The sequence below is a fragment of the Fragaria vesca genome, linkage group LG2, assembly GCF_000184155.1.
Source record: "Fragaria vesca subsp. vesca linkage group LG2, FraVesHawaii_1.0, whole genome shotgun sequence".
Classification (NCBI taxonomy): Eukaryota; Viridiplantae; Streptophyta; class Magnoliopsida; order Rosales; family Rosaceae; genus Fragaria; species Fragaria vesca.
The window spans coordinates 10,586,903-10,614,232 of NC_020492.1; the positions used below are offsets into that span (position 1 = coordinate 10,586,903).

At 37.3% G+C, this 27,330-nt stretch overlaps 6 protein-coding genes across 6 annotated transcripts in view; 4 read left to right on the forward strand and 2 right to left on the reverse strand.

The window, feature by feature from the left end:
* The window catches only part of LOC101315194 (vacuolar protein sorting-associated protein 52 homolog), an 11,432-nt gene extending 1,062 nt beyond the window's left edge, over window positions 1-10,370 (reverse strand). Inside the window, exons 1-19 of the mRNA XM_004290227.1 lie at window positions 10,232-10,370; window positions 10,081-10,147; window positions 9,831-9,925; window positions 9,661-9,718; window positions 9,060-9,155; window positions 8,046-8,147; window positions 7,796-7,879; window positions 6,992-7,072; window positions 6,500-6,643; window positions 5,780-5,871; window positions 4,964-5,045; window positions 3,960-4,142; window positions 2,968-3,083; window positions 2,807-2,865; window positions 2,469-2,569; window positions 1,244-1,294; window positions 743-922; window positions 487-621; window positions 227-301 (exon numbers count right to left, since the gene is read on the reverse strand). Coding sequence (XP_004290275.1) covers window positions 227-301; window positions 487-621; window positions 743-922; window positions 1,244-1,294; window positions 2,469-2,569; window positions 2,807-2,865; window positions 2,968-3,083; window positions 3,960-4,142; window positions 4,964-5,045; window positions 5,780-5,871; window positions 6,500-6,643; window positions 6,992-7,072; window positions 7,796-7,879; window positions 8,046-8,147; window positions 9,060-9,155; window positions 9,661-9,718; window positions 9,831-9,925; window positions 10,081-10,110 — 1,764 coding nt within the window. The 5' untranslated portion in view covers window positions 10,111-10,147; window positions 10,232-10,370. The remainder of the gene's footprint in view (window positions 1-226; window positions 302-486; window positions 622-742; window positions 923-1,243; window positions 1,295-2,468; window positions 2,570-2,806; window positions 2,866-2,967; window positions 3,084-3,959; window positions 4,143-4,963; window positions 5,046-5,779; window positions 5,872-6,499; window positions 6,644-6,991; window positions 7,073-7,795; window positions 7,880-8,045; window positions 8,148-9,059; window positions 9,156-9,660; window positions 9,719-9,830; window positions 9,926-10,080; window positions 10,148-10,231) is intronic.
* Window positions 10,371-15,204: 4,834 nt separating this feature from the next.
* Window positions 15,205-16,387, reverse strand: LOC101290710. The gene is made up of 3 exons (XM_004290228.1): window positions 16,113-16,387; window positions 15,757-15,949; window positions 15,205-15,581 (listed from the first exon to the last, which is right to left on the reverse strand). Exons 1-3 carry the CDS (start codon window positions 16,378-16,380, stop codon window positions 15,488-15,490), a joined length of 555 nt encoding a protein of 184 aa, XP_004290276.1. The 5' UTR covers window positions 16,381-16,387; the 3' UTR covers window positions 15,205-15,487.
* Window position 16,388: 1 nt separating this feature from the next.
* On the forward strand, window positions 16,389-21,423 carry LOC101291002 (uncharacterized protein ycf45-like). The gene is made up of 9 exons (XM_004290229.1): window positions 16,389-16,662; window positions 16,782-16,859; window positions 16,999-17,219; window positions 17,644-17,716; window positions 17,833-18,117; window positions 19,081-19,224; window positions 20,107-20,157; window positions 20,830-20,937; window positions 21,072-21,423. The coding sequence occupies exons 1-8, from the start codon at window positions 16,408-16,410 to the stop codon at window positions 20,899-20,901; spliced, it is 1,179 nt and encodes a 392-aa protein (XP_004290277.1). The 5' UTR covers window positions 16,389-16,407; the 3' UTR covers window positions 20,902-20,937; window positions 21,072-21,423.
* Window positions 21,424-22,261: 838 nt separating this feature from the next.
* LOC101298864 (reticuline oxidase-like) lies at window positions 22,262-23,920 on the forward strand. The gene has a single exon (XM_004292366.1). It carries the CDS (start codon window positions 22,262-22,264, stop codon window positions 23,918-23,920), a length of 1,659 nt encoding a protein of 552 aa, XP_004292414.1.
* A 1,212-nt stretch (window positions 23,921-25,132) lies between these two features.
* LOC101291295 lies at window positions 25,133-26,561 on the forward strand. Its single transcript, XM_004290230.1, has 2 exons — window positions 25,133-25,375; window positions 25,988-26,561. The coding sequence occupies exons 1-2, from the start codon at window positions 25,152-25,154 to the stop codon at window positions 26,190-26,192; spliced, it is 429 nt and encodes a 142-aa protein (XP_004290278.1). The 5' UTR covers window positions 25,133-25,151; the 3' UTR covers window positions 26,193-26,561.
* A 511-nt stretch (window positions 26,562-27,072) lies between these two features.
* The window catches only part of LOC101299159 (protein ASPARTIC PROTEASE IN GUARD CELL 1-like), a 2,958-nt gene continuing 2,700 nt past the window's right edge, over window positions 27,073-27,330 (forward strand). Inside the window, exon 1 of the mRNA XM_004292367.1 lies at window positions 27,073-27,144. Coding sequence (XP_004292415.1) covers window positions 27,073-27,144 — 72 coding nt within the window. The remainder of the gene's footprint in view (window positions 27,145-27,330) is intronic.

Sequence of the window (27,330 nt, forward strand, 5' to 3'; positions counted from 1 at the left end):
ACATGATATGGCATTTATAAAATGTCTAACATCATGTGATCTCCATAGCATAGCCCAAGGTACAAATGCCACATTGACTGACACATCATGTAGACTAAAAGTGGAACAACAAATTGTTAAATGTGGTCTCTTCAGCATCTCTCGTAACTCATGGTCCCAACCGCTTATAAGATTGTAATTTTTCAGTTTGCAACATAACATTTTCTGAAAGATACCAGACACTTACCACATATAATGCTGTGTTGCTTTTAAGCAGTTCCTCAAAGTGGATTTGAATTTTACCACCTTCCGGGCCAGCTTCCTAGTATTGAGATGACAAACATTGTAAAAAAACGACAGCGAAAGGCAGTACTGCAACTAATATGACTAACCAGTCTCAGATATTTAGCCAAAACCCTCCAAGAATTTTGTGCTGACTTCTAATTGAGGTCCTTGATTTACTTTTACTGTTTTTCAAAAAGAAAGAAATAAGAAACAAGAAATTACCTTCAATACTGCAATAGTCATATCGTAGTTGTTTATCAGAAACACAGTTTGCAGTTTTGGTCTTGGAAATGCTTTGGCAAGCTTGATAAGCAAGTCATCAACAGCCATTCTCAGTCTTTCCAAATTTAATTCAAGCTGCAAGTCATAAAAGGGTATTTAAGTAAATGATGATAAGTAGACTACGTGATTAAACAATCCTAATTAGCACCGACTTTTTTGTAAGAATTCCTCTCTAAAGTTCATTTTCATATCTAACCTGCCCATCTCCATATTCAACATTGAGGTGGATAAGTGAAGCTGTGAATTCAGCATATCGCCTCATGACATAGTGAGGATGAACATCATCTTCCCACAATGTCTTCACATTCGCATTGCGCAGGCTGTTGAGATGCAGGTCAAACACCATCTTAAAACGAGGCCAAAGGGCAATGTTGATCTGTAAACATACATAAATGAATTATGATATATTCATTTGTTGGACTATGCAAGTCCAACAAACATTAAGAAGCATGACCCAATGATACCATACAAGGATTTTTTATTTTTATCAAACGAAATCGTTAATAGAGATTACAAGTTCAACCGAAAGATCTTTCCCTTATTTTTAGTTCAAGTGAATAGTCCCAATATAGTGCCGTTGCTGATTATAACCGTATTTTCAAGAGCTGACGGTTACATCACCATCCATGCATACAACATAGGGCAAGCGTGCACACACATATATCAAGACTAATCTGCATGCAAATTAAAAACCCACCTTGTCTAAGTATGAATCCAAGCATGGGATACGCCGCCGAGACATAATGAGCTGCAAAGGAAAAACAACAAATTACCTTTCAGCTATAGAGTTTCAATACTATTATAGTAAGAAGTTTTAACATGAGAAGACTAAGAGGTTTGGATTGAAACTAATATTTCCAAGTTGTTGCAGTCAATCATTCTCTTCCACCAATGAGGAGAAAGTATAATTATGTATATAGAAAGATGGAGAAAGGAGAGCCAGATTCTTGGGCCGCACAGCTGACATCCTTACCTTTGAAAGGCACCCTAAGTTTCTCTAACATACAATTTCTGAAGGGTTTCTGGATTGGGTTTTAGCACTCCCATTTCCACAAAAAATAAATGGGCACAAACATTTAATGAGTTTGTGTGGAACATTGGCAAAAATTGTTGGCAAGGTATCCTTGCATATACAAGTAAATATGCGGCTAATGCTATCTGAAAATGGACATATGGTGTATACAAGATTATAAAAAAATAATAATAAAATAAAAATAAAAAACTTTTTTAGCCAATGTTCAAATGTCAACCATGATTACTTGAACAATTAGAGATCATTCAGATTTTCCGCCAAGGACATCCTTCATAGAATGGCCACACTTTAAAGAAAGTGGTAAACTATCAACTACTGAGAAATTATCATACCAAATACAACAGCTCAAATCTGTTTCAGTATCAACACTCTTTAGTCGTAATCACACTGACATGTCATAAGCATCCAGTACTTTCAAATATGTTTTTAATTCACTTGGAATCATCATTAAAAGCGGTCATGAAAAAGAAGGGTTTGCACGCCACACAATAAGGAGGTCCAGCCGTCCAAAGACAATTACTAGTTATAATTAATCATATATACTACATGGCATGTCAGTGATATGTCATGTTTATGCTAGGCCTCAATCTTGGTGCAATTAATATTCTTTTTAATACAATTTTGACTCACAGACAACCATCGGAATCATCACTAAATGTGCACATCACACAATATCAAGTTTATGCTAGGCCTCAATCTTGGTGCAATTAATATTCTTTTTAATACAATTTTGACTCACAGGCAACCATCGGAATCATCACTAAATGTGCACATCACACAATATCAAGTTTTAGAAACTGTTAACCAGATGATTAATTATACATAACTAGCAAAAAGCATGGTCCGACGCAAGTAACTCAAATACAAAGTTAGAAGGTTGGAACATTACCTGGTGCTGGTGTATAATGCGGATCATAAGCATTACACCAATAGCATCATAACAATTTGGGAGTATTGAATTGAAGTGTTCATCAATTACAGCAAATGGACCTGGTGTCAAAAAGCATACTAAAGTCATCAAATGGAGCCTCTTTTTCTTTTTATCCTTCCCTAAAGAGCGAGGATAAAAGCAAAGTAATGATCCTTTCCAATCAAGTCACAAGTAGATGAGCACAAAACATGCTGAAAACCACAAATGAGCTTTCTGCTCTTTGTATTGGAATCAGCACACAATTTGGAATAACCCATCATTGGCCATAAGAATCAAAAAATATCTGTCAGAATTACCTGCAAAAATTTCATAGAATATGGATTCTTCGCAAAAGAAATCATCACAGAAATGGTACCTGCACATAGAAAGGGAATGGTTTTGAAACAAATATATCAGTATATGGACAATCTTTCATTAGCATGTAGAAATCGATATGTACTAGTAAATGAAAACGTACTCAGAAGTAGCAGTGTCCATAAGCAGCTTGTGCAAGCTCCTGAAGAGCACCTCATACGGATACTTGATGGAGCTGGCTTCAGCTATATGTGGAATTAATGCAGGTTCTTCAATTTCCTGATGAAAAACAGAAGTACAAACAAATGAAACAATGACATGTGTTCTTTGCAAGATAAATAAAAAAAAATAAAAAAAAAATTTCCACGTCACAGAACTAACATTATCTGGTCTTTACAAAAGCTTCCCTTTTTACATTCATAATGAATCAATGATCAAAAGCTGTTCTACACTTCTACTAATTGGAATGTCTCTTCAAAAATATTCATATACAAAATTGAAATAAATGAGTAGAAAAACACCCTATTGAATCTGAAAGCAAATAAAGGCCTCAGTTTCTTAGGTGGCAGCCGCAGCATAATCTAAATACTGAACACAACCCGACTGCCTTTAAACACGATCAATAAAAGCTAAAGTATAACAGAGAACATAGAAAACCAAATACCCAGTACACAGATTCAAAAAGCTATGGAACGTATCTCATCTTAAGCTCCTAGAAAGCTCCAATCTCTAGTCATTCAATAGCTATAATACTACTTCAAGGCTCCTATCTGTAATGATTCTCTTTTTTCATTGTCCAAAGAGTCATAGGCATGAGCTTATCCCTTTCCCAGTGCACTACTTCTCCTCCCACTTGCTTCTCCCCTTTTTCTTATCTAAAAGAAAAAGGAGAACATAACAGCGGTTGTTCTGTTGTGTAAATCTCAACTTGATAATGAAAGGCAAGATCATATGAAAAGGCCCACAATTTTGAATATAACCTACATTAGTTAATCGAGGATTATAAACCTTCCAACAAGCTTTTATTCTAACTCCAACACAACTAAGCTTACATGAACCAAGTATTAAAACTTTTTACTGAGGATAACACAAATAAAGATTTTTCCCAGAATTTTGGGTTTAGTTGCACAGAGAAAAACAATATAAAAATAGTACCTTTAAAATTTTAATCCTCTCTCCAAGAGCAAAAACAGCCGACCGGTTCTTCAGTGGTTCCCTTGCTCTTGAAAATAGACTTGTATTTCTCGTATCCACGCCAATTAAGTCACTAGATGTGGCAATATCCAACTGTAGTTTCTCTAGTGCCTGAATATAAGCACGGAAATGTGCACTTAGCACCTGCAAAACAAATAAATGAACTTAATAAGCCACATACATTATCCTAGAATATTTATCAAACAAATTACAGTAGTGCGTAAGGGCCACAAGTAATGTACTATGCACAATGAATGAGCTTTGAATACCAATGGTCTGAAACCAACTTGTTTCTCTCTATCATAGGCATATTCCATACAGAAAGGCCTCCTATAAAATCCTTATACAGGACTAGCCTAATTGCATATTGAGAATAATTATGAAACATGACACAAGTAATGTATAAAGTATGAACCAGCAAAACCATATGAAAACATGACATCAAGTTATAAGTTTGTAAAGGCACTAAAAGAACCACTTTGAAGGATCTACATTACATGATGATCAAAATTGGATTTCTCATATCATGCCTGTTAACAAGGAAACATACTTTTTGCTGCTATTTAAACAAAGATGCAGCCAAAAAAAAAATTCAGTATCAAATATATAATATATAATATTTCCTCAAACATCAAACCAAGCGAAATTTGAATCAGATGAAGCAATTACAATTGTCTGCTTTATATTGTTTTGAGCTGACTAGGGAGGAGGGAGATTTCACCTAGTAGAATAAAAGCAGTAAGCATATGTTTCTAGGGGTTGTAAGTGCCCACTCTAAAATTAGGGCTTTTTCTTTTGACAAAATAATAAGTTAACAAGATACACAATTGAAAAAATTAAACAAGTAATCATTCAGAAAAAGAGAAAACAGGAAACAGAAAGTATATTAACCTAAAAACAATATTCCAGATCTTCTATATCATAATTCATAGATAGGTCATAGATCATCAGTTCATAGTGTTGACCTTGTTCATTGTGTCGATGTATGCTCCACGAACTTCAATGTATACCTCCTTTCCATGTTCCTTGAGGAATGAAATAACATACCTGCATTAACACACTCGAATCAACAAAATATAAAATTTAAAAACGAGGAAAAAAAAGGAAAAAACTAACCAACAAAAAGAAAGGAGCCAAATCCCAAAATCACTCCAAATATAAAGTCACAGTAGTAAGAAAAGGTGCGATTTCCATGTAGCCTTTACTATTTAAAACTAGACCTGGCATTGGCAGAAAGAAAATACAGGAAATTTTATTTTTTGAATTAACTAAAAAAAGTCTGAATGGAACATAAGCTTATCTTTAGTTAATGTCATACAGACATAAACTACTGATACAATACTGAAAAAATTACAGGTATACAGAGATACAATGTGATCTTCAAGCATATGCTTTCAGACACATGTACATTCCTTATTTATATCATTCTCTCCTCTCCTCTTTCTAGTTATGTACTCGTCATTCTGCCATTTTTTTGAAACCAAAATTAAACCTATATTAACCAAACTAAATAAAAAAAAAAACAAAAAAAAAAAACCTCAATATATTCTTCAAACATCTATCCCCATAATAGACGTGTTAAATAGACTCAAAATATCTGCAACCACAGCTGTCATTGGAATATTACAATGACCTGAGTAAGCAATTAGACTATCAATTGTGACTGCTACACAGGCTACTCATTTGAATGCTAAAGGAGCATTCTGTTGAAGGATCCAGATGTTATGATTTTAATGAAAACCAATTAGAATATTAATTAAAACACTAAACAAGCTACTCACTTGTACTTTAAGAGAACATTCTGTTGAAGAATCTGGATGTTAGTTTTAGGTTTTCTCAATGCATAAAGCTTCTGCACAATGAAGTCAAACACCTGCAGAAGACAGATAGACAGATTGGAAGTTACATAGTATTCAAGAATGCAAAGCATATTAACTGAAAAAGAAAAGCTTGTTAACTAAAATGAGTTTCAAGATGTGGCCATTGAATATAATGCAAAATAAGTTACAATGGTACTTAGTAATCCAGAACAATTGAATGGAAATCGTCCCCATAACATGTCGCTGCCATTTACTCCATACCTACCACGAGACCTATCATGTATCAGATATCCTGTGCATAAAGCTGTAGAGTCTGACATACAATATGGCCAAACATATTCTATCCACTTCAGACTTTGGTATTATGTATCGTTTCAACTCATAACTATAAACAAGGCATACAGGGGAAACTTGGGGTATTGAGAGTACTAAGTCCCTCCCCTAAATTGTTGCAAGTTACTAGACACACTCATATTGTAGATTGTAGTCCATAAAGCAGAAGAAACTACCATGGATAACTGTTTCGCTGACAGGACTTCCTATATTTGTCGACTTGACTCGTACATAGAACAAGTTAAAAGGAATATATTTATTGCTGGCACAGACCCGGTGTATGTGATGTGTACTATAGAATTACATAGAGCAATTAAGTGAGCAACATTAGCTAACTCTGATAACAACCTTGGAGACTGCTTTCTGTCTAAGTTTTTCGAGCTCAGGCTGAACATCTTTTAAAGCTTTTGCAGATTTAACCATAAGATCCGCTTCAACAAACTTCAGCTTCTTGCTAAGACTCTCTAGAGTTCTCATATATTCATCGTTCACCTGGATAACATTTCAGCGATGAGTGTGGCAACAGCAAAGTAAAGAAGAAAACATAATGAGATGAAAATTTAATAAGCAAAAAGGAGAGCAACATGTTACTGTCCATAAAGTACTAACTAAAAAAATTGATACTGTTTGGGAAATGAGAAAAATTAAGAAAAATCAACAAAATATAACGGATGTTGGAATGGATTAACATCTGCTCATTGCAATACAGCAAGTATGATTTATCTATCAACAAGGGTTTCAACTTCAACATGCAAAATTAGAAAAAATTATTGCTAGTTCAATCAAATAATTTCCAAAGTATTTAAGGGAAGTAATAAAAGCAATAAAGAAGAAACAAACCTCGCCATCACCAATTATATCTACCATCCTTGGAGGGATTATAATGTCTTCAACAAATTTTGCCAAATTTGACTCAGCCACCTATTACCAATCATTCAAGGTGTATCAATATGTGCAACCAATACATAGACAAATAGAAGCGAAAAGAAGAATACAAGAAAATAAGGAAGAAGAGAGGCGACAAAACATATTTAGAAACCTTTCGGACAACCAGACAATCCAGTAATCCAACAAGGAAGTTTTAAGTGGTCTGGAGAGAGTAGGTCTTGAATAAGGGGTGAAGGAGGAGGTTTGGGCGACTAAGGTCCTCTCAGCTTCAGGGCAATCTGTCTCAAAGATTTTACACAAAATATTTTTACGCTTCCGTTGTGTTTGTTTAAATGTTTTATTAAATAAACTGCCTAGCGTTTCTCTTGGTTTTCGTTGTAGAGACTCGCAGCATTGTGACGTGCCTATGCAGTTTGGGGTGTTACAGAGAGTAGTGGAATCATAAATTACACTTTCTTTGATTATAGATTGAAAGGCATCCCTAGGTTAATTTTGTCTTCTATAGGTGGTCTGCTAGCAGTCTAATAGCTTTTGTATTTTTTTTTTCTCTTTTAATGTTTTCTGTTGTTTAACCTATCTCATCTCATGTGATCAATTAAAAGTTTCTTTAGACAGAAAATAAATAAAACAATACATGAATTAACATTCCACCATTTACAAGAATCGAGAAAGCCTAGTTAACACCTAAAAACTATTCTCAGCCTCAAAAATACCAATGAAATGGAATTGTATACAGAGTCTAGAGACAAAAGATACCTTGCGATTCTTCAACTTTAAACCCATATCCATAGACTTTTCCTGGAGAATTTTGATGTCGGAACTTATTGAACCTATCTCTGCCTGGACAAGAGTTGCTTAAGTATTACAGGAAATTGATGATAGATTTACAATGTCAGCAAGGAACACTCCATTTGTTGGTGAGAAAATGAGATAAACAATCGGCTAAGTCATCGTGCAGGTGAAAGAAGGTAATGATGGCAAAATAATGAAGCAAGGAGCAACATACCTGAAATCCACTGAGAAGAGTTTCCATCTGTGACAAGATGCTGTCACAATCACGAATTTCATCATGAAGAGATACTAGTTTATCACTTTCTTTAATATAATCCTGCAGTATTGGACAAAGTAAGATCCTAAAGTTCCTTATAACGGTTCCCAGAAACCTACCCACTAATAAAATAAGGACTGGTGTTGGGAACAAGTAATTAACAAAAGGAAATACAGACCACATGTGAGTATGTTCCAATACATAAATGGCTCATAAAGTCAGAGATACATAACCATGCAACAAGAAAATTTTATGTTGAAACAAAATTAAAACTCAAACATCATTTCACATTAACTGCCACAGTGCCACATGAGGTGTGAAATCCAAAATCTTTATGCCTTAGAAATTTGCCCACCTTTTAATCAAATAATATATTTGGATCACAAGTTCAAAAGTTGGCCCGAGTATAGTAGAAAATGCAATCAATTCCATCCTACATTTAAGTTAGTAATAGATCATCTTCATAAAGTCACTTAGCAGCCACAAAACTATTCAGTGAGGGAAAACATAGTTTTGGGTACTACAAAGAGGGGATCCAACCTCTCATCCTAAAACAAATAGCTATATCTAGATGGATATATGAACTACAGCGTCCAAGAAAATTGTTCCAGTCCAGCAAAACATACATCTTGATATTATAGACCTCCTAACAAATGCATGATGAATCGAGAACCCAGAAAACATTAGTTCACCATGACTAAACATGCTTAGAAAGTCAATATCGAAATCCCCCGGTAAAGGTAACACATTTTGCAACTGGAAGAGTAGGATGAATAGTTTCAAAGGAGACCAAACGAAACAAACAAAAAGCTAACACAGTAAAAGACACCTACTCGTGTCCCTAACCAAAACCGGATTGCCATAAAACTAACACCTCAAAAATTATTCTTTTCCAGGCATAAATCTTGCAATATGAATTAAAAATTCTGGAATACCCAAAAAAGGTAAAGAGATTTTGGAGGAACACAATACCTGGATTGAGTCCAGTTCAACTTTTCGTTTGTTGTTCTCAACCCCCTTTGTATAATCCCGTAGTTTCGTACCCTTAGACAAAATATCCGCAACATCCTGCATTAGATAATAGATAGTAGAGAGATTAAATATTTTGAGATAAGGCCTATATACAGTATATTTGCAGCTACCTTATGATGAATGGTAGCAAAATTGATGTAGTCGAGTATTTTAAGTGACAGGAATTTACGTAGAAATTACAGTATGCATGAATTACAGGCGAGTGTAGAAACAGGACCAGTGGTGTACAACATGTATGGTTACAAAACTGACTAGAATACTTTTTAAAATAAAAGTAGATATGCACATGTCAATCCTCTCACTTCAAGGAATTCCCTTTAGCATAAATGAACATGTCTATCATCGGGGGATCAATTTTTACATCATGCTTGAAAGCAATAACATGATGCATGGAAATGCAGAAACACGGATTTTCACATACCTCCAGCCCTCCTCTTCCCATGACCGCCTCCAGAAAATAATAACTAGTCTAAAAGAAATACAACTAAACCGAGTATGGGAGCTTCAAGGAAAAGCATCGAAAGTAAGATATGTTACTTACGTCATCACGTTTACATTCTTCTAATTCTTGTTCAAGTCCTTCCAATGATATGTCATCACTGAGGAGGAAAAGTTACAGTTGAATAACTTGTGAGAGGCCGTATGATGTATTCGGCATTGTAATCATTTTAATGTGCATAACATGGTGTAGAAAGACCATGGAGAACAAACCTGCTAGCATCCTCCTCAACAGTCAAGTCCCCAACAAAAGCACCCAAATCAAATACAGATTTGTGGGCGTCATTACTGTCATCATAAGAGTGACCCTGCGCCCACCAATTTTGACAAGAAAGAAACTCGCTCAATATTCAAATTGGGCTCTTGGTTGATTAAATTGACCAAATTGTAATTACTCTAATTCTTTCAAGCCTGCCCAGATTTGTATTTTAGTAGTAGATAGAAATAGGAAGAGGAGAGATGCCTGTGTGTTGTTGGTTGCAAGAAGAGCCATGCCGATTTAACAAGTGCAGGTGATCCAGGTCCGCCACCTACATTGAAATTTCAAACGAAATCGTTAGGGGATGCGCAATCAGATCTATTAAACAAGCAGTGAATCAACGAGAATCGCAGACCTTACAACAGGCACTGGAGCCTTCTCTCTCGTCGCCTGATTGGGTCTGCAACTAGTCGGAGATCACTTCCTTGAGTCCTTCACTTAACCATAAGTATAGACAGTTTGTGATCTCGGTAGTTTTTTTTTTTTTTTGCTTTAGTTTGTGATCTCGAGTTTCTTTTCTTTTATACTAGCTTTTTTTTGGCTTAATAATCCAATTATTCTCTCCAGTTATAAAACTCATTACCCATTTTCTCACCTTAATTATCTTTTTTTTATTTTTATTTTTTTATTTTGTTATTTACCATAATAACCTTTTTTCTTAACGGTATGAACTAAATTGATAAGGATAATATTAACAAAACATAATTTGATGAATTTAGAGACTCCTCATTTTATAGTAATAGAGGTTTGTCAAACGAAAAACTATTTTTTTTATCATTATAACAAAAAGAAAAACAACGAAAAACTAATTGAAAATTAATGACTAATAAGAAGAGACTCCTTAAATAAACTAAACGGATAGGCTTGAGCTAATCTCGCGTCTCATCTCAGAGGTTAAATTCGAAGAGGGAAAATTTTAAGAACAGTATATCAACTTTCCTTCACTGATAATTATAGCTTCTTAACTAAACTCGACTTCATTTTTATACATGACATTAACTCTTCCGTGACATGATATGCCATTATCATTTAAGAGAGGGTAAAATTGTATTTCGACCTCCAATCTCTCATCTATTTCCTATGAACATCGTTAAGTTCATAACATGTTTACATCTTTTTTCCAGATCATTAGCTATTGAACTTGATTCTTTAGCCATTGAATTTGATAAAGAGAAAAACCATGAGGGCTAGGTTACAAGTTTGAATATCGATTACATTCATGGGATATGCATGTGGAATAAACTAATAGCTAAAATAAACAAAATTTGGCACATACAGATTTCCAGAATTGTGGAATTAACCCTGGAATTTGGCTTGTCTGCTTAGACAAGCTGTGCTTGGATCTCCAATGCACAACAATAAAAGACTGCTTACAACTTTTAAGCAGCCACACCAAATCATGTCAAATGCAGTCTTCAAACAAACAAACAAACATGTTCTCTTCTCTTCCAAATTCAATTCACGTTGACTGTAATCAATCTGTTCTCTTGTGCCTCGCCAACTAATCTGGGTCTCAATTTCATGAAGTTCCAGTACGCTGACCCAAAATTTACTTATTTACGACTGATTTTTGGGCAATTATCTAATCCAGATTTGGTTCAAAATCGCAAATCTCCAATCCCAGGGTGGTTATCAACCAAAATCTTATTGGTCTGCTTCGAATCTTTCGAATTCAATGACTATATCCAATGGCATTTCTTGGCCGGCTAGATTATGAAAGAGGATTAATTTCTATTGTTAAGCAGAAGAGAGAGCCCAAAAACATTATATGTCGTCTCCCAAACTTAAGAAGCAATGAAGGACTAGAATTAACTTGTGTTGTGGAAGACATGGAGGACATGGACTCATAAAGAGGAGAGATCGATATGCAGGTGGTCTTGCGTTGTAGAAGGCATGGAGGACAGAGAGGAGACTCAGGAGAGATCGATGCATATGTTGTGGATGGTCTAAAATTGCCTCTAAAATTTATGTTGGGAGACTTTTAACTTTTGGCCCTTTGATTGATTTCTGATGACGTGGCAACTTAGTGTTGAAGTCCAAGCATATCTGAGCAAAGCTTGTCCAAGTAGAGAAGCCAAGTCGTTAACGGAGACCCTAAATATGGATGAAGAACAATTATGGTGTATCAGCACTGCATGGCAATAAAGAAAGCATTTCCATGGCAGTGGAGGTAGATTATTGGAAGTGCACATGGTGCTGATCTTATGACCACAAATCCCTTTTTAAACTAACCATGGAAGAGAAAATAAACTAACGGATTAGCTAATTACAAATCAAACAAGATCAAGTGTCAAATATTCATTCAAAAAGATAAGAACAAGCCTAGATATCATGGTCGGATTTGGCCCAGTGCACCTAGTGCTCTCGCACAGGGACCGAGACAAAAGGGGAAAATATAACTATATTATGTTCATTTAATTATATGTATTCGATAGTTTCATTAATCAAGGCTTAAGGGTAGCCGCACCAGCCTTTTACTCAAAAAAATATTATATGTATTCATTAATTATATATATGATTAACAAAATCCTTATTTTCTTTTTGGATACTAAACTAAAAAAATTGTTCCTTTTGGATTTTCTGGAGTCTCTTCTTATTCATTAATTTTCTCTCGAATTGATATACATATTGTGTAAATTATGGAGAATATTTGTTATAACAATAAAGGAGGCTGATTGGCAATTGATTTTCTCCATAATAACAGAAATCTCTATAAATTTTTCACAATCTTCCGAAACAAAAAAATAATAACAATTAGATGCTCGAGTTCTCATGTTTCCTTTTGTTCCTTCTAGGCCTAATTTTTCTTTTCGCACCGGACCTTAAATCCTTCAGGACCGGCCATGCTAGATACATGCATATCCAACCATGGCTATGTAGCTCTTTCTCTCTTTTAAGAGGCCATGGATGCAAATCGAACCTTGATAAAATGCAAGCTACCTTTGGGCATCTACACCTATAGCCAATCACATATCCAGCTCAACTCTATGATTCATACCCGCTCGAATCGGGTCATCACTAGCTCCGACGACAACGACACCTAGCGTCCTAGCCACTCGCCGCCGCCGACAACTCGACAAGTTTAGGTTCGGCCTTTACTACTTGATCCTCGCCACTGGGAGCAAACCAATATCAGATGGAAAGGATTATGAAGCGAGATACATAAGGGGTTGTGAATTCTAAGAAGAAAAGCTGGGTCTGGAGAGGAACTTGTGCGGTGCCCATACCAGTTTTGTCTTATTTTGTTTCATGACTAGTGAAGAGACCGATTTGCCATTTGAAAATGTGACAAAAAAGACAAACTAACAGTGTTACTGACGGTATGTACAAAAAGTGAGTCGGGTTTGTTATTTCATATACTAATGTGCTATTTCAGAAAGTTGAAAAACCTTAATTATCTGTGGAACAAAGATGATGTGTTGTTCTTAAAATTTTCCCATTCAGAAAATGACGGGACGGATCTTTCAGTTTTCAAATTTGATCCCGACCATTCCCGATCCCGATTAATATCGGGACCAGATGAGACAAGCCCAATTCCTAACTAAAAAGTGAAAACACTTGAAACAACAAAATTATAACCCAACTTTATGATGAGTTTGCAACTTGGTAAAGTCTGTAATATGTAAATGCAAGGATACAATACATATGTACGATGTTCATACTCTGCATTTTTTACTCTTTCAATGAAAAAATTCTTGCATGGTTCGCATCTCATCAGGGCCTGTCCGTCGTGTTTAGAGGCCTTGTGCGAGATATAAAATGTGGCCCTTTAGGTGCTCCTAATAAAAGAGAAACAATACACCAAAACTAGAAGTATGGTATCACAAATAGGCATGTATATAAGCAAATCAAACAGCAAACAAAAAAGATGATTTCATGACTACCAAATAGTAGATTTTTCACAATAAGACGAATTCAGAATTAGGAAAGCTGGAAAGGTTACCATGATATCAGCCCCTTCTTGAGATATGTTGCCAATGTTGGCATTCTTTCCTCTCAAACGCTGAAGAGCTGCTTCAAAGTCCCTGTGCTGACCAACTTTTGCCTACAGAAAAGTACTGTATCAATTTACTTGAGCATTTTAGTTGAGAATTTCACCAGCTATTCAAACAATCAAACTAAAACATGTAACTAAACAAACCTAAATCACAGGCTCACAGAGTCATAGGGATTTATCAAATCATGTTTAGAAATCAAGAATGATAAACAATACTACAATAGAATCATTGATTCATTGAATTGGGAAACATCAATAACATCTTATATCTAGTAGATTACCTTTCAAAATCGTTGATCTTGAATATATTGTTGGTTGAATGATTGAAATTTGGGGCGGAATTGGACGCCGAAACCCTAATTCTTGTGCAGTGCCGCCGGCCGTGGAGATTGGAATCGCCGAGTCGAGAGGACGAGTTGAGGGTTACGAAAGTGAGGGACTGAGGGTTACGAAAGTGATCATGAGGAAATTCACCCAGATGAAGAAGGGAGGGAGGGGGGGGGGGGGGGAGATAATAAGGAAATTTAACCCCAAAAAAAAAACACGTCGGGTAAAAAATTCAATTTACTCAGGGAATTAAAATGTGTGTGTGGAGATTCAAATTTAGGTCTCCAATACACAGATCCAATGTAAAACCAACCGAACTACAACTCCAATTGGTAATTTGCTACATCTTTCTACATAATATAGGTGTACAATTTTTTTTTAAACCCTCCAAAATTGGAGGCCCTGTGCAACCGCACACCTTGGCACAGCCCATGGGCCGGCACTGCATCTCATATGAACCACGGTCAGAATAAGAAGTGTGTCACTAAGGATGTATTGGGGGGTTGGTTTTTGTTGAATTGATGCAGTTAGCTGCCGTTAAGGGAATTAGACAGAATGAGTTTTCGGGGAGGAATTTTGTAGTCGCTTGACATTTTCAAGCCGAATTCCTTGATCGACTCTCTCATCGGTGGGCTGGTAGTGACGTTTTGTGGCATTAGTCTAAATTGCTAAACAATCAGGAGTGCTGTTCCATTAGTTACCATTTTACTAGTATAAAATTGATATGTATCGTAATAATATTTTGTCTAGTGATATAAGTCTCACATTTTATTAAGTGAGAGGTCGAGTAGATTAGTTATTGTATATAGTATGGACTGAAACGAACGGAGTGCAAAGCCACTAATTAAAGATCTAAAGCCGATCATTTGTTATATTTACTTCTAACTACAAGTGGGTTAACTATTAATAGATATGCATTGAGATCATGATTGTATTAAAATTGTCGGTGTGTTGTTGTCTAGTTGGTTAAATAACTTAACTGACAAAGTTGAAGGCATTGATTCAAACCTAACTGACATATATAAAGGCATGTGAAGCTGCCAAACTCTAAAAGGAAATTCACAATCCATTATTGATTTCATCTTCCAAAGCTTGAGATAAACCATACTGTACACAAATTAAAGAGGTGTAGCAACTTAAGAACAGACTTGTAAAAATAACATAAGCAAACTTTGTATGCCTAGATGCACACAAAACATGTATTATCCCTAATGACCCCAATGCCTAAATAATCCCCCATTAAAATGTGTACCCTAGAACTCAGCAAGCAAGCTGCTGCTGCTCAACTCATTTTGTCCACTTGTCGATCTCTCTTGTAGTAGCTCTGACCAGTTTCTTGGTATTATCAACAAGCTCGTCAACAAGAGCGCCTATTTCATCCCTGTTAACATTAGAGCACAAGAGATCCAATCAATCACACAGGAAGAAATACAAAATTATCACCAGAAATCGATAATGTTGTTGTTTAAAGTAAATGATTTACAGGCCTCCTCCTAGAAGTGTGTCCTAATATCATCATATATATGCACTTCACATTCCAATGAGTTGGGACTTACTGGGAGGTGGGATTTCCAGAACGACTGCCAACATTTTCACCATAAAAGAGATTGCCAACATTGGAGTACTTTCGGATGTCATCACGAGCGACGCCCTTGCCAGCGCCGTAGCCAAATCCTAACCCAACTCCGCATCCAGCACCAACGCCAAAAGCAACTTGCATGCCGGGAATCCCAGGACCAATTCCTACGCCTAAAGATGATGCCAGTTCATGTCAGCTATAATTACCCAATTTCATATAAAGAATAACAACACTGAATGAAGAGCAAATCTTGAACGAATTAGCTAGGTTTCAACTGGATGGGCATGCCTAAGATTAAAGATGATATCGAGGGGAAAAAGGAAGGAGGGTTACCGCCGAGGAGGCCGATGCCGATTCCGACACCACAGCCAACGCCGAAGCCAAAGGCGGGACCCAACTTGCCGAGTTGCTGGGTTTTGAGGACTGGAAGCTTCCACAGCAAACCCTTGTTCTCTCCATCCCTCCTACTCGCCATCTCTTCAACTTTTGAGTGACAGCCAACCCTTTGACGTCCTCGATCGGCTTTGGAGGAGGAAAATGGGTTGGGTTGGGCCTTCATAATTGGGCGGGCCGTTTTGATTTTAAAAGAGAGCTTATCCATTCGGCTGTGGCATGAAAGAGCAGAATAATGAGCGACAGTATTAGGAGTTTAGGAGCGAACGCCAACCTGGTGAGCCTGTGCCTGGCGACGACGAGGAAGTACAACAACAACAAGGTGTATTTCTCTTGCACCACCGCCTCCGCCTCCCACTGCTGCTTGGTGGCCCACGCCCACCATCATCCTTCAAGAGTCCAGGACGATCTCCCCTCATTGTTGCAGATTCTTCCGCATGATTTACATGACCATCTCCTCAATGAGTCCAGGAGGTCTCAACTCTTAGAGGTCATTCACTTTTCTCTTTCATCCACCCAAGCCACAACTTCCTTAGCTTTTGTTTTCCTCAACAAAAAGAAATGAAAGATCTATGTACAAGGATTACTCATGTATTGTATTGGATTTAGGTGATATTGGATTTAGGTCGCTTTCCGGAAGCACGCTATGTTGGTGAACCTGGTGGGCAATATCTCAGGACAACTGTGGTAAATTAAAGGCATACTTACAATTTTCTCTTTCCGTTTTATTTAAATGGACTTTCTAGAGATGTATAGATTAAACTGAAATGATACATGACACAGAGGATTGGGAAAATAACAATCCAGTAATGTGTCTCTTGCCTAGGTTTCACTGCAAGAGTTGGAGCATGCTCAAGAAGCTGTTCGAGATTTTGGAGGTGACAACAGAGCTGGCATTGAGGGTACGTTGCATAGAATTTCCGCTATTAGGAGTAGGAATGGAATGATTGTGGGATTGACTTGCCGAGTCGGAAGGGCAGTCAGTGGTCACAGTGACATGGTTTTTGATCTGCTTCAATATGGGAAGAGCATCTTGTTTGTTGGAAAGTATGTCATCTGATTGCTGTTGAAATGGTTTTCCTCCTAGTAAACATGTCAAATAGTAGCAATTCAGATGTGACTTTTACAATGTTATATTAAACCACTCCTTTGCCTCTTCCACAGTACTCAATGTCTATGGCTTGTTTATAACGAGTGTAGTTTAAAACAAATTAAGTAGATAACTTTGATCGCATAAGCTTCCTCACTAAGTACTGTTAGATATCACATTATGCGATCTTATAATATCAATATATTTCTGGTGTCTATTGCTGCCCATGTCAAAAAATGCCTCCCTTGGAATACTCTAACTATGGAGATTGTTGTTATCAATTTCTTTGCTACTCACTAAAGAAGATCACATTACTAGCACGTAACATATCTGAGCTAGTCGTCACAATGTCTTAATGATGATGTCTTTCAACTTGTGAAGGCCTGGGGTTGGCAAGACCACTATTTTGCGAGAAATTGCTCGAGTTTTGTCAGACGAATTTCACAAAAGAGTGGTAAGTTGTTTATTTGTCTAGTCTCTAATAGTGTGATCTCTCTCTCTCTCTCTCTCATACTCTCTTGCTCATAGTATTTCAGTTAGTAGTTCAACACTTGTTTACCACTGGAACAGGTTATTGTAGACACAAGCAATGAAATAGCAGGGGATGGAAATATTCCACATGCAGCAATAGGAGGTGCTCGGAGAATGCAGGTTGCAGAACCATCCATGCAATACAAAGTCATGATAGAGGCTGTGGAGAATCACATGCCTGAGGTCATCATTGTTGATGAGATTGGCACGGAAACCGAAGCTCTTGCATGCCGCTCAATTGCTCAGAGAGGGGTCATGCTTATTGCTACTGCTCATGGACAGCAGATTGAGAATATAATAAAGAATCCTACTCTATCTGACCTGGTTTGTTCTGATCTCTATAAGATACTAAACGTTGAATTTTTTGGAATTTGGATTGCCTTCTGCTTGCAAATCTTAATTTTGTGTTGATGGCATATCACAGTTTCCAGATAATAGCTATGAATATCAGAGTCCTTTTAGTAAATTAGAGTAATGAGGAAAACTGTTGATGGGCCAGTGGCCATTGTTCAGGGATTAGTACAACATTTTCCAGATATTTCATAGGATCAGTACTTGAGCATGTCAATACTTAATATCTTCTCTTTTTTCAATTTACTTATGCTGAGAAGTTTTGATCTGGATTTTTGCCAGTTTTGCACTGAGATGGAATCTATGAATAAGTAGGAATATTAAACCTGCATCTATGCATCTTCAATGTGTGTTTGAAGATAATCTCTTTAGGCAGAGAAGGATGAAAGGAAGATAATATATGAAGCCAGTCATGATTTACTTGAATTGTTAATCTGCTTTAAGGGACTTGTGGTGTTATGCTCCTGTTCTTAATAGTATGTCCTGCAAGTTGATTGAATATGTAGCCAAAAAATTATTAAGATTGTCAACAACGCTAATGAGAGGAACTTGTACTATAGCTATCAACACCGTTTTACTATTCTCTGTGGATTCCTTGTTGGAAATGATTAGGTATTAGTTATATAATATACATGATATTCTTCCGATTCAAATATGATAAAATCTCTAAGATACAAATTTGCAAGAGAGTGAGGTGTAGATAGTAAATTCATTTTTCATGATATGCTAGTCCCTAATTAGTTGTGCCATTAGCTATGTGGCTTTTAAATTTTTTAAGAAGGAAGAGCACACGCCAAATATGATTTTATTGTTTCTGATACTCTGTGTCTCTTTTGCTTAAGATAGTGCAATTAACGCCATGATGCCTTTCGTCTATTGTATATGGCTTAATATTTGGTCAAAGGTGCCTTTCCAAGCTTTATTTTCTGTTTTCAGATTGGAGGAGTAAAAACTGTTACTTTAGGGGATGAAGAAGCCAAAGCTAGAAAACGCCTGAAAACCATTCTTGAGAGGCAAGCGGCTCCAACATTTGAATTTTTGATTGAGATGAGACACAGACACTATTGGGTTACCCATCAGGTGTGTCAATCTATTCCTCTGTTTGTTTCGAAATATTAACCTTGACCTAATTTTGCTCTCCTGTGTCTCCCCATAGTATGAAAGAAAAAGTAAAAGAAAAGAAGGAAACGTTTTTACTTGATATCCCCTCTCACCAAAGTAGGAAATAGTAAAATTAAACCCGGAAATTATATTTGGTATCTGGACTGTCGAAACAGCTTACTCAATTGCAGAAGTCAACATTGTTGAAGAAAGTTATTTTTGTGCCTGTTTATCCTCTACACATGTCAGTCTTTTATATCTTTGTTTAATAACAAACTTTATAGCGGGTTAAGAATGTACTGTACACATAATCTTAAACATAAACCTGTCTGCTGAACGTTATACCTTGTTTCCTAATTTATATCAACCATGCAAAAGGCGCCTGCTCACGTAATGTTTGTACACCTACTTGTTAGTATGTTATACTCGTACGAAAGTTATAGCATATTAGATTGAGGCTTAGAGTAATGATCATACTCCAAGTTTTCACCTAATGGTCTTACTGTTGGTTTTCTGATAGCACACCTGCTGTATTATGAGCATTTTACTATTTTAGATGAAAAACTTTTCTCATTAGGATAAAGGCTTCTAGCATGTGAGTAAATGACTTTGTATTAAGTTATTAACCTTTGAATTTAAGTCCAATGTTTTAGACAATCAAAATACTAACTGCTAAGGTCCATGTCTCTTTCCAAGTATCCATACGTGTGTGTGTGTGAGAAGGAAGAGGAGCCAGCTTCAAAATGTTGACAGATTTGGTTCCTGCAGTAACTTCTGTGCATGTGCGCTAGTGTTTTTTTTCCCTTCCATTCTGCAGTAACATATTTATATGTTTCTTTTTTCTTCCATTCTTATCTGCAGACAGAAAAGAGTGTAGATATGTTGCTTCGTGGCAAAAGTCCACAAGTTGAGGTAAATATCTGAGTAATTGTATGTTTCGGTTCTATATTGTTTGCAGATCGCAAGACTGTTTGAAGTTCAGAACTTCTAATATGTGATCAATTCTTTGTTTTATGGTACATGATATATCACCAAGAATTTACTAGTTGACAAAGCCAAGACATAGAAAAGCTTAAGGACTTGTCATTTGATTTATTTTCTTGTCCCCCTTTCTATCAGAAAATTGGCCAGAGAATAGTTGGTAGGTTCGTCAATCCTATAACTTTTCATGTCTGCATATTGGTTAAACAAAAATTATTCTTGTTAAGATTTTCCTGGCCAGTAGGTCATCTGCTACAAGCATGCCATCTATTATTGAGAATTTCATTTTCTGTTGTTGACCACAATCATTTCATAATGCATTTTGGATTTCAATACTTCTAATATCTCCAATAAGTGATTTGAATCAGCATATTGCCCTGAACAAACACCAGGACTATGTAACCAGTAGTAGTAATTTAAATTCGGTATAGTTATGAAAGGGATGCACATTGAACAGAATGAAGAAGCTTCCATCTTGTATTCTGGTGTCAGCCAAGAGTTATTCAGCTGTTTTTTCTTCTCATGCTTAATTTAATCATTTCTTTTTGCTCTCAATCTGTCTAGCATGTAGCAAACTGGTAAAAAGAACATTTTGGTTTGCAGGTCAGGACAAGGGATGACAGCTTGAAGGTTGTAATTGAAAGATCAAAGGCATATGATAAATGTGATGCTTAATATTTCGCCAGCCCATTTGGGCTTCATTTCCCTAAGGTTGATACGATAGCTCTTTATTTAGTTTGTTGTTTAGCACTATGTGCTATGCCATATAGCACTTACAGAGTTGTTATTTTCTTACTCAGATTCAACAAAACTTGACTTGGGGAAACCCTTGTTTTGCTTTTCAGAGGACAATAATAGTTCGCGTTGGCCAAAGAAAAATGTGGGAAGGAAAAGAAGGAAGAAGCCAGAAGACAGATGGTGTGCTTTAAGCATGCAGTCAAGCAGCAATTGGAGGGCATTATTAATGGATGGGGGAGCTTTTGACGGTACACGTTTTCGTATAGAAACTATGATAATACCTTTACTGTCAAAGCCTACTTATAAACTTTTAGTTCATCGTAGTTTACTGTTAGTCATATCATAGTATCTGTATGTGTAAAATATTGTTTTGAATTCAAGAATGTGGTACTGTAGTTATTTAACACTAGCCTCATACTTTCGTGTTGCACGTGGGTGGAAATTCTTCAGTATAATTTGAAAAAAAAAAATTGTATGCATGTTCTTTTTAGATGGTTTCATTATGAGTTTTAGACTAAAGGGTATCTTGGACTATTGAAAATTAAGTGAAGCTTTTGAGATAGATAGAATAACAATCTTGCATGCTATATATATTCCCTTTTTGTTTATTGCTGCCCGCATCTTAAAACATCAGTGCATTTACTTTCTTGTAGTGTGTTAGAGTTGGGTCAGAGACTGAGTTTCACAATACAGGCAGGCTATTGGTCATGACTTAGTTCCCTTGGATATATTGTTGTGATTGAGTTAAAATCAGTTTTGTCCTGCATGATTGGATGCTAGTAGTACTGTTGAAGCTTTAATGGACAAGGCAAATGCCTAAAATTAAGAGTTCTGAAAAGCCAATAACGATTCCATGCATGGAGAGATGCAAATAGAATTTCATATTTCAGATAAAAACGCATGAGCAGGCTTTGGACCCTTTGGTTGGCCGGCATGCATATATTGACATCTTGTAACTTTTCAATTATTCATGCTTTTGTGCAATATATGTATCTCCCTGTGTCTTCTTTGCTCTCTCCAACCTAACCTCTTTTAGTTTTTAATATCATGCAAACTAGTTTTGTCACCTTTCATTTCCTTGGCATTTTGAACCATTAAATATGTGGGAGGAGTTTAGCTTTGCTCAACTTCCAATTTTTAATCAATTGCCGGCCACAAAATATCACCCTTACATTGTTCTCCTCATCCGTTTGTCCTCAATGTACCACATTATTCTCAACTTAATTTGTTCCATTAAAATCCACTACTGTTGTTTCTTTAGCTCCATAGCAGCTTTTGAAACCAAGAAACCAAGCTAATGGCAATATCCCTGAGAAACCAATTCCCTCAGTTCTTTACATTCATGTGCATCCTTTTGCCTTCTTTAGCTGAACCTACAGACGAAATCACTTCTTGTTTGACTCTCCACAACATCAACAACTTTACTACATTCCCCAACACAGAAAATGACTCTGATTCTTACTTTAAGTTGCTCAACTTTTCTATTCAGAATCTACGGTTTGCTGAGCCCACAGTTCCTAAGCCAATAGCCATTATACTCCCTGAGAGTGTTGAGCAGATAATAAACTCTGTATACTGCTCTAGAGAAGTGTTCTTGGCAATCAGAGTGAGGTGTGGTGGACACAGCTATGAAGGGACATCATCTGTTGCTGCTGATGGAGCTCCATTTGTGATTATTGACATGATGAATTTGAACACGGTTTCTGTGGATCTGGAAACCGAAATGGCATGGGTGGAAGGAGGTGCAACACTAGGTGAGACATACCATGCAATTGCCAAAGCAAGCAGTGTTCATGGTTTCTCAGCTGGGTCATGTCCAACTGTAGGTGCCGGTGGCCATATTGCTGGTGGTGGATTCGGACTACTTTCAAGGAAATATGGACTTGCAGCTGATAATGTGGTGGATGCACTTCTTATTGATGCCGACGGACGGTTGTTAGACCGACGCGGCATGGGAGAGGATGTGTTTTGGGCTATTCGAGGAGGTGGTGGGGGTGTTTGGGGGATTGTTTATGCATGGAAAATCCAATTGTTAAGAGTTCCACAAACAGTAACAGTGTTTGTGGCGTCCAGAGCAGGAAACAAAAGCCATGTAGCAAATCTAGTAGATAAGTGGCAACATGTTGCACCTTACTTAGAAGACGACTTCTATATTTCCTGTTTTGTTGGTGCTGGGTTGCCAGAAGCCAAGACCAGTGGTACTACTGGTATATCAGCGACATTTAAAGGGTTTTATCTGGGTCCAAGAAGCAGTGCGATGTCTACCCTAGATCAAGTTTTTCCTGACATAGGTATTGTAAAAGAAGATTGCAAGGAAATGAGTTGGATCGAATCGACCGTATTCTTCTCCGGCCTAGGTAACGGAAGTTCTGTCTCGGACTTGAGAAACCGGTACTTAGAAAACAAAGGTTTTTTCAAAGCCAAATCCGATTATGTGCGGACCGCAATTTCTCACGCAGGCATAAGGGCTGCAGTGGAAATACTTGAGGAGGAGCCGAAAGGGTACATCATCTTAGATCCGTACGGTGGGATTATGCATCGTATAAGCAGTGAATCCATTGCTTTTCCTCACAGAAAAGGTAATCTCTTTACAATTCAGTACCTGGTGGAGTGGAAGGAAGAAGAAAATTACAAAAGAAACGAGTACGTAGGTTGGATAAGAAGATTATATAATTCAATGACACCATATGTGTCATGGGGTCCAAGGACCGCTTATATTAACTACATTGATCTAGACCTCGGAGTGATGCGTTTGGTTGAGACCAGAGTTCCTACGGAGAAGGATAAGGATGCCGTGGAGATTGCCAGGGTTTGGGGTGAAAAGTACTTCTTGAACAACTATGATAGATTGGTGAGAGCAAAAACAATTATTGACCCAAGAAACGTTTTCAGTAATCAACAAGGCATTCCACCAGTGTCATATTTGAGTCAAGCTAGTAGTACCGCTGCGAGTTAGAGGCATGTAAACGTACCAATTCGTATGCGGAACTTGTTTCAAATCATTCCTTTTTTTTTTTTTTTTTGAGAAGATGTTTCAAATCATCCTTGTTTCGTGACAGAAAAAAAGAATCTTTGCTCTTTTGTTTTTGAGGGACAAATGACTTCATTGCAGAAGGTAATATACCAAACAAAATAAGTGTCGTAGTAGTTTATTCTACACGATCCGATTGTTAGGGTTTGCCTAGTTGTTAGCCTCTCAACGGGTTGGTGGCTACTAGGGTTTGCCTAGTCATCATCCTCTCAACGGGTTGGTGGCTACTAGGGTTTGCCTAGGCTGATGGTGGTGACTTCTTAGCGGATGTCAGTTAGATCGGGTCAAGCACGCTCAAGGTCTCAAACTTCCTACTTTCCAGTTTGGTGTAGATATGTGAGCTGTGACTCCGAGAAAGATGGCGTGCGCGGTGCGGTTTAGGGGGTGAGTTGAAATTTTGATATGTCGACTTTCGACTCGGTTTAGCTATACCGATAGACTTCATTGGGCATTGGTAGAGGCATTTTTACTTCAGTTTAGTACGGGATCCACCTTTAAATATAAGTGTCAAACAAAGAGATATTCTTACGTACAACTGACGTATCACGTGACAAGTATAATAAGAATTGTACATTATAAAAACAGATCTAACTTTGATATCAACATAAAATTTCTTGCAATTCTATTGACGTGTCCCACCACCACGTAGTAGAGAAAACCTTTGAGAGCAATCAATACAATTGCAATCATTACCAAGTGAGAGCAGTTAGACCTCGTTGGCTCAAGGTTTTCACCTTTTAAACTTACAGACATCCACAGTCGGGTCTCAAGATGGCTCAGACTCTCTTGAAAGCTGTCACTTTTTACCGGCCGTCTATGAGTCTCGCAGATCTCCAATACTTGCAACGTGAACCTACCAACAAGAAACATGTGATTGTTGGCGCTTGAACTTGGGTGAAAGTTTCACTCAAGCAAGTGCCTTCCCAATCTTACCAACCTCGTCAGTGTGTAGAACCGTTCATAGAAATTTTGCCAAGAATTGAATTTATAGGGTCAAGAATCCGAAATAAAGATGAGGTATGTAAGGATGGAAAGTGCACCCAAGAAAACTACAAAATTGCGGTGGACACCGAGAAATGGTTTGAAAAGAATAAAATATAAATTACAGAAGAAGAGCCACGACTCATTTGGAGAGAGAGAGAGAGAGATAAGGGAGATGGCATCACTGTGCGTTAATAATAGCTTTATATTAAACACCCACACCCATACTCTACACCAGCTCTCCTTTCTGCCTGCAACAACCAACAGAAGAAGAAGAATATCAGTGACCATAGCAGCAGTCTCTTCTTCTTCTATGGCTACTGAAAAATTGGGCATCAAGATTGAAAAGAATCCTCCCGAGTCCACTCTCACCCAACTCGGCGTCAGGAATTGGCCAAAGTATATTTCTGTCTCTCATTCCTTTTGCTTTCCCATAAGATATCGCTCTCGGAGGAGATATGAGTAAACTGTTTCTCTTGCATGCATTAGAGTTGAGAACAAGACCAACTTGATCATGAGTTCCATGACATCGTTCATCTTTGTTCCTCTGATGCTTTTCTTTTTCTTGTTAGAACTTTCTGAAACTTTATAATTAGTTGCAAAGTTTTAGAACGTATTGCACAAACTTCATGAGTTTGTTTAACTGCCTCTGTTTCTTAATTTGTTGCAGGAAACTAATTTGATAGCAGTTTTGTAATTGTTAGCATTATTCATGTCTTTTATACCGGTACTTGTGATGGTACTTAGTTTAGGCATTCATTCTTGTTCTCTAATTTGCAATTTTTATTCAGTACTTGGTTTAGGCAATGCTTAAAACTGTATCAAGTGTTTTCTAGATTTATTTACTTAATTTAAATGCAGCAGCAAGCCAGCAAACACCATGTATTCTAACTTTAAACTGATAAGATTAAGCTTAAGGTGTGGACACAATCAGCTGAAGTTTTTCTCATCTTTGATTTGAAATTTATACATCAATTCTACATAGTGATGATATTGGGGTTAAGTTTACAGGTGGAGTTGCCCTCCGAGCAAGTTTCCATGGACGTACAGTGAGAAAGAGACTTGCTATCTGCTGGAAGGAAAAGTGAAGGTCACTCCTGCTGGATCAAAGGAGTCGGTTGAGATTGGTCCCGGTGACTTGGTTGTATTTCCTAAGGGAATGAGCTGCACATGGGATGTGTCAGTGGGTGTAGACAAGCACTATAACTTCGGCTAGGTCAATTGAGATTAGATCGAACTATACATGTCATTGGCTGTACGTGTATTTCACTCCAACCTAGCTATACATAATACCTGGCAGTCTTGGTTGATGAATGAATATTTTTGTTGTCGTTGTTGTTGAGAGGGGTTTGGAAGCCAACCGGGAGGCTCTCCATGTCCGTACGTACGTGGTTATGTTTATTTACATAAGACTTGCCTTTGGGGATGTTGTACGTACCAGAACTCCAAGCTAGAATAATACCTAGTAGGGCTTGTTGATGAAACTACCCGAGAGAAGTGTGTGTTTTTGTATATGTATATTATTTTTCATTTTCTAAACATGGGAGGGGATGAACTTCCCGGATATGATTCTCCCCCTCCCCCCAAAAAAAATCGAGCTCCCGTCTCCCCAATTTCCTCCCAAAGTTTCGTTATGGCCGTTGATGGCAAATGAATGCAATAAGTGATTTCGTGTTAAGTATGACAATCATGACCGCGGTAAATGCAATGCGGAGCGGATGCAGTACACCTTGGTGCACTTCCCCCATAACAGATTTAGCAAACGTCCGTTACTGACAAACACAACAAGGACCGCAGAAAAAACCCAGATTCCCAATAAAAACTTTCCTCATCAAAGAACACTCGGGCAAAACTTTCCAGCCATGCCTCATAAGTTCGACCCCTCTCACAGGTCATCGGCGTCTATGTCCGCGTCATCGGAGCGAGGTCGGCGCCGTCGGTCTCTCCCCCAAGAGACCGGAAAAAGAAATATCGCCAATCACGCCATCGACATTGCTAAGATCATGGAACACCAGATTTGTTGTTGGGGAGAAGAGAAAGAGAGTGGATCTTAATAAGATGAAGCTTTTCGGGTGGATAGATTTGTGGTGGAAGCAATGAACCTTGAGAGATTTGACGAGCTTGAATTTGGTTCTGGTGATGATGGTTCAGCGTCAGCCATGAATGCAGTTGGTTTTGGATTAGAGTGATACAGAAGATATTGTGGTCATTGTGGAAAGTGGATACTAAATTAACTAGAAGGAATCATGTGGGGTGTCTATGATAGGAAATTTGTACCAATAGTGTTAATTCTTTGATTTAATCTCAACCTCAAGATCTTTACAAGCTGGCTGTCCAACTTTTTTTTTAAATTA